At 49.1% G+C, this 6780-nt stretch overlaps 1 protein-coding gene across 1 annotated transcript; it reads left to right on the top strand.

Moving 5' to 3' along the window:
* The first annotated feature begins 3169 nt into the window (after positions 1-3169).
* On the top strand, positions 3170-5992 carry LOC123105216 (proline-rich receptor-like protein kinase PERK4). The gene is made up of 5 exons (XM_044527238.1): positions 3170-4103; positions 4202-4702; positions 4772-4858; positions 4944-5404; positions 5520-5992. The coding sequence occupies exons 1-5, from the start codon at positions 3674-3676 to the stop codon at positions 5760-5762; spliced, it is 1722 nt and encodes a 573-aa protein (XP_044383173.1). The 5' UTR covers positions 3170-3673; the 3' UTR covers positions 5763-5992.
* The last annotated feature ends 788 nt before the right edge of the window (positions 5993-6780 follow it).

Below are 6780 nucleotides of genomic sequence, written 5' to 3'. Positions count from 1 at the left end.
GTTTTGGCCGACTCTAGTGAGGGAAGGGCGATGACGGCGGCACGCCTTCGGCCCGTTTCAGTGCTTGTAGTCGTCGCTAGGTGGTCTACGGATCTGGATGTGACTTTTCTTATTTATGGTACTCATTGTACTACAATGATTGAGGATGAATAGATTGGAAGTTTTCCCGTAAAAAAGAGAGATGAAATAGCTTTCCCGGAAGAAAAAAAAACAGATGACATAGCTTGCAACATATTTTTTTAAACAATGCTTGCAACTGATAAAAGTATATGGGAAATCAAGATAATATTTTCCTCCAATTTACCAATAATTGTGAAGCAAAATAGCAACATCCAAATCCTTTGTGAAGGCTAGTCAACCGGAAAGGATAAGTGAACTCAATCGGAGTTATATGATTTTAACTTTCCATTTTGGCTTGAGGTATATGGTTTTTTATATTTCCATACAACCCGCATACAACTGAATTTTAGACGCACTTCTTATGCGGTACCAACATGGAGTCCACCGGTGCTACATTTTGTACTTCATAATATGTTTTATCAAGATATTTTATTCATTTTTGTTCAGGCTACTTCGTTAACTATTGTTAAAGCTTTGTTCTAAATGTAGTTTTGACAGCAACCTATAGGAACCATATGATCAATCCATTAGCAAAGATTGTAAAAAAATCATGCTCCATATCTGTTAATAATTTATCATTTCAGTAGTGTGACTCGCAATGATAAGCAATAGTACTGAAGTGTGCGTTCTTTCTCACTCTCAATCTGTCTTTGTCTTTATGCTGAATATCATAGTTAATTTCCAATTTACGATGTCAGGAAGGCAAACCCAGAGTAGATCTCACTAAACTAGGAGAAACCTTAGAAATTATGGTCCTCAATGAAAACTTTTATGCACGAGAAGAATTTGTAACGGGATAACACCAAACTGGTTGTGTAAAGAGTAAAGACACCAAAGACAAGGAAGTTATTCTTACGGTAAAAATAACTTGTAGCACCTCAACTGAAACGAAACCACATACCGGCATCGCTTCCCAGGAACATCACCAGTGTCGGTCACTCCACCACTCATTGATAGATCTTGTTAACCACTATCGAAGCATTCTTCCAAGAAGAGATAGGCAATCATCAACAAGAGGACTATGCATGGTTCAGAAGGCCATAGGTCCATGATTTATGGCCATGCATTATCCATGGGGCCTGTCGGGCCTTTTGCCCAGTTGGGCTAGTGGCTTGCTCGGCCGGAGCCCAATGGGGGGGGGGGCTTTTCTTGTTTTTCTTTTCTTTTGATTTTGTTTAGTCTGTTTCCGTTTATTTATTTTCTTTTCTGTTTTAGTTCAATTAAAAATATTTAGGCCTTTTCTAAAAATGAGTTTTCTCCACAATAATTACCAGTGTAATATTTGGCACCCACCGAACATTTTTTTTTCAATGTTTGAAAACATTTGTTGTTTGTGATATTTTGAATTGATTTTTGAATCGGTTTTCAACTATCGAAAGATTAGCATCGTTAACGAAGGTGATGTGGCATGATTAGCAGAGTTTCACTGTAGCTTAATTATCCGGGCATTACACTAGATGTCTCACAAAAACTACGAAGAGGACTTGCCCCTGCCAGGAAAAAAGCCCTAACCTAAACTACTAGCCGGAGCCGAGGCACCAGGATCCCCCCCCCACCTCCAACGCACCCTAAGAGGCGAACAGAGGGGAGGTGGATCCACGGGCTCACCTGGGAATTTTGGAGGGGATGAGTGCCCTAGCCCCGGGAAAGGGAAATAGAAACCCTGATCGGGATGTTTCTAGTTCTCGTAAAGTTGCCTTGTTTGAAAACATATTTCAAAGGCTCCGTGCTATGTTGAAATTTTTATTTCATAGGAATGTGTCGATGCATATTTTCTTCCATGATGGTTGCGTTAGTTAATGTGTTAATGATGTTAAAGGTCTCGTTGCACCAAATTATCAATGAAGAATCTATAAAACTGTGTTGTCAAGGAACACCCAACATAGCGTAGACAGTGACTACGGATGCTCCTTCGAGTGTGATAAATCATCATGATACAACCGATGACGAAAGTAGCGTAGGCCTCCAATAGTCTCAGTTCAGCTATCACAAAAATCCGGCCTTCCATTTCCATATATATCAGGCCCATGTTCCATGTCTAGCCAATCAGCCAGGGTATATAATTTCAGCGAAATTTCAAAACTTCCGACGGGTAGTCAAATATTTGTAACCACAATTTTATAGGATGAAATCCAAAATTCTCCTTTTTGTGATGTCGGAATTTTACATGTTACTGAAAAATTGTTTGATTTTCCCCTGGTGCCTTTATATCCATTCCTACATTAGATATCCTGGACTCAAAGCAGCTAACACTCTCCTAATTAAAGTATAATTGTAACCACATATGTATACATTCCAATAATGAAATGCTAAACTAATCTAAAATCACCCCCGCAAAAAAAGAGAGCCTAAACTCAAATCATGTTCGCTACTCGAATGTTTTGTTGACAATAAAAAAACTACGCTCTAAATCGAAAGAAATAATGTAATAGTTAACAATATTGAGAAAATCGTTAACTAGTAGCTGCTTAGTTGGCTGGCGAGTAGAAGATTAATACGCTGATCGGCAAGGTAATCAACCAATTAATCGTTCAATTTATCAGTTTGTCGGCTATTTAGTGACCCTATGAATATAGATTAATCGGCAAGTTAACTAGTTAATCGGGAAAATTCTTGAACATGGATAGTTAATTAAGCCTGCCTTAGGTGAGTATGTTCTTTGTTTTTTAGATAAAAATCATGCGCACGATTTTATAGATAAAATCATCAAGCACTGATAAAGATTCACACAAACCCACAATAACAGCCAAACATGCTAAGTTCAGAAACCCAGTTAAGGACTGTCACCGCAGCAACAACACAAACAAGTGACACGCACTACTCCTAGGCCGACTGAGCTTGATCCCCATGCGAGATAGAATTCGCCGTAGTCCACACACTCACACCGCACACGTAGTAAGTTCTTTGTCGTGGAATCAGTCCATCCAATTTAAGTCAGATTTGTCATGGGTGGGCGCATGTTTGTCTGAATTTATTTGACACTTTGATGATGCGTACGAAACGTAGGAATCGACCAGTGTCAGTCCACGTACGTGACTGCCAAGTGGTCCGCCCATCCACGGCAGCCTGGAGCCGTGGAGAGCCCACGGCGGCGACCGGCCAGCCCCACACGTCACGACCTGGCGTCCATCCACGGCGGCGACCAACCAGCCCCACACCACACGTCACGGCCTGGCTGCGGATGAGGCGAACACCAACCACCCGCAAAGATCGGGCGCCGACGAGCACGGCAGCGGCAACCAACCCCCGAAGCTGAGGCCCCGCGCGCCGCCGCCGCAACAGAAAAACAGAGGAGAGCGAGACACGGCCGCGCAACGGCAACAGGGGAGGAGAACAGATCCCGCGCCCTGCATTTGCCCTGCTATCTTCCTCCACCGGTGAGATGGTCGGAGGGATGAAACCGACGCGACAAGCCGGCCGGCGGTCGTCATGGCGGCGGCGGTGCTATGAGCAATGAGCACGACACGGCCTGGATTTCTTTGCAAGAAGACGCATCTCCGATCGCGTGCCGCGGTGGTTGGCTTCTCGAATCCTTCTTGTGTACGTAGCCGTCATGTCGTCCAACTCCTCCTCGGCCGCCCCACCGCCGCCCTCCAAGAGCAGCCCTCCTCCATCGGCAGCCCCGCCGCCGTCACCGTCCATCTCCAATTCGTCCTCGCCGGCGCCGTCCAGCTCCAACGACCCCTCGCCTCCGCCTGCGCCGCCCAAGTCCAATGGCGCCCCGGCGTCGCCAGCAAGGGTTCCGTCTCCACCAGCCCAATCATCCAGAGGCTCCGGTGACTCGAGCAGGTCGTCACAGACTTCTGCGCACCGTGTCAGCCCCAACACCACGGCCGAGATCATTTTCGCCGCCGCCGGGGCGGCGATGCTCCTCGCGCTCCTCATCGCGGCCTGCGTCTGCTGCTCGAGGAGGACGGCGCCGAGGCGGAGGCGGAAGCCTCACAATCCCATGCATTTCTACGCCGATACCTCCGGCAACAAAGGTAAAACGCAATGCTCACAAAGTTGCCATCGATCGCCATTGCATGCTCGTGGTGCTGTTCCTCTTGCTCTTGATTTGCATACGTGTTGTTAACCACAGCCGGCAGCACGTACTACACCGGCGGGCCGCAGCCGCAGTGCCAGAGCGGCACCGGCGCGGGGCCGTCGACGAGCACGTCCCGCCCACCCGGGGCAGCCTGGCCGTTGCCGCCCGGCATGAACTCGGGCGTCTACTCCAGCCCGCGCGACCAGCCGACGTCACCGCCCGCACCGCAGGAGACGCTGGGGCTCGGCAGGGGCACGTTCACCTACGAGGAGCTCGCGGCGGCGACGGGCGGCTTCTCGCAGTCGAACCTGCTCGGGCAGGGCGGGTTCGGGTACGTGCACAAGGGGGTGCTCCCCAGCGGCAGGGCGGTGGCCGTGAAGCAGCTCAAGTCCGGGAGCGGGCAGGGGGAGCGCGAGTTCCAGGCCGAGGTGGACATCATCGGCCGGGTGCACCACCGCCACCTCGTGTCCCTCGTCGGCCACTGCATCGCCGGCGCCAGCCGCATGCTCGTCTACGAGTTCGTCCCCAACAAGACGCTCGAGTTCCACCTCCATGGTCAGTTTCTCTGCCTCCGTCGCCGTGCACAACTTCCAGGAGTTAGCTGACACAGACTGATGGTTTCAGGGGAAGGGTTGCCGCCGATGGCATGGCCGACGAGGCTGCGCATCGCGCTCGGGGCGGCGAAGGGGCTCGCCTACCTGCACGAAGACTGTGAGCATATCCCTAACTTGTCTCCACATCTCCATTGTTGCCTTGCCGGAATCACATTTGTCATGCTCGTGTGCCGACAATGAAGGCCATCCACGGATCATCCACCGCGACATCAAGTCGGCCAACATCCTCCTGGACAACAACTTCGAGGCCATGGTGGCGGACTTCGGGCTGGCCAAGCTGACGTACGACGGCATCACGCACGTCTCGACGCGGGTCATGGGGACGTTCGGGTACCTGGCGCCGGAGTACGCGTCGAGCGGGAAGCTGACGGAGAAGTCGGACGTCTACTCCTACGGCGTGATGCTGGTCGAGCTCATCACGGGGCGGCGGCCCATCGACGCCACCGCGCACTTGGTCCTGGAGGACGGCCTGGTCGAATGGGCGAGGCCGGCCCTGTCGCGCGCGCTCGCCGACGGCGACTACGACGCCGTCGCCGACCCGAGGCTGCAGGGCAGCTACGAGCCGGTGGAGATGGCGCGCGTGGTGGCCAGCGCCGCCGCCTGCGTCCGGCACTCGGCCAAGAAGCGCCCGAAGATGAGCCAGGTGCCGATGCCATAGCACTCGCCGGCGCCGCACCGCACACTTGACACGCACTTTGTCTCCCATGGATTTTCATGGCGTGTGGCAATGGTGACATTTTGTTTTACCTCGGGTGCAGATCGTGAGGGCGCTGGAGGGCGACATGTCGCTGGAGGACCTGAACGACGGGGTGCGGCCGGGGCAGAGCAGGCTGTTCGAGGAGGGGGCGGGGTCGTGCAGTTCCGACATGAACCGGACCAAAGTGGTGGTCGTGGCGAGCCCCGAGTACAGCGGCAGGTTCGGACGGCCCTCGCCGGTCAGCAGCGACAGGCCAATCTCCGACGAGATGAGTCCGGCGGAGAGACAGCAGCCGCACCTCTGACCGATTCTGTGGTTTTCTCCTTGCCGTACGTCTGGGTAGTTTGTTCATGTGCTATTTCTAACATTTCGTGTTACCGATTAGTGTTGGTGTGGAGAACCATACATGTCATGTTTGGACATAGAAAGAGCCATTGAAAAGGTTTCTTTCTTCTGTAGACAACAGCAATGCATTTATATAAAAACAATAATGTACGTACTCAACTAAACTGAAAAATATTGTGTTGCTCTTGACACGAGAGGTAAGCTATCTCATAGAGTATCACAATATCCTACCCCAACCAAATAATCGCCATTATTCTCAACTGACGATATCTGAGGATATAACTCAACTTCGCTTTTTAGAATTTATTTCTTATTTCTTCGACAAAATATATTGAACAGTCCCTGCTACATAGGCGTTCCATGTGAGTGTACAACTACAATTTGAGTCATATCCATTAGGATTACTTTCCTGGGTGCATGTGTTAGTTCTCATTGTGTTTTTTAGGTTAGTTCTTATTGTTATAGTGATGTTCACCATGATACAAAGGTCTAGTTACACCATTTTTAGCAAAGAAAATCTGCAAACCAACATTTGAACTAAAATAAAGTATGGATCTCAACTCTAAGTATTGTGCAACATGCTGAAATTTATAACAGTTGATCTAACTTGACATATATCAAACACACGGTTCACAACGAATACGTCAATGCATAATACAATCACAATTTGCATAGATTTGAATCTCACTTTCTTAATAAAACATTAACGAACCAACATTACATAGCCATTCTGTAAAATAGGCACCAGAAGGAATAGGATCTGAAAAAATATATTCTTCACAAGCATTTTCACGTTTACCTTATGTATACACATGGGGCGCAACAAGACATACATATCAAATCCACTAGTAACAAATGGTCCACTCTTTTATAACAATGGTATGCTTTTAATAGTAGCTCGTATCACCAAGCTACATCATCAGTCATGAAAGAACACATTTTTGCCATCTAATGCGCCGAAATAACCTTAGGCCATC

Source organism: Triticum aestivum, chromosome 5A, assembly GCF_018294505.1.
Source record: "Triticum aestivum cultivar Chinese Spring chromosome 5A, IWGSC CS RefSeq v2.1, whole genome shotgun sequence".
In the NCBI taxonomy this organism is placed as follows: domain Eukaryota; kingdom Viridiplantae; phylum Streptophyta; class Magnoliopsida; order Poales; family Poaceae; genus Triticum; species Triticum aestivum.
This window is presented reverse-complemented; position numbering and strand designations above follow the sequence as displayed.

Bases quoted from the DNA above. Each gene is read 5' to 3' on its own strand.
- LOC123105216 (XM_044527238.1), top strand. From the start codon at position 3,674: ATGTCGTCCAACTCCTCCTCGGCCGCCCCACCGCCGCCCTCCAAGAGC. The intron at 4,104-4,201 runs GTAAAACGCAAT...TGTTAACCACAG, and splicing joins CGATACCTCCGGCAACAAAG to CCGGCAGCACGTACTACACC. The intron at 5,405-5,519 runs GTGCCGATGCCA...CCTCGGGTGCAG, and splicing joins AGCGCCCGAAGATGAGCCAG to ATCGTGAGGGCGCTGGAGGG.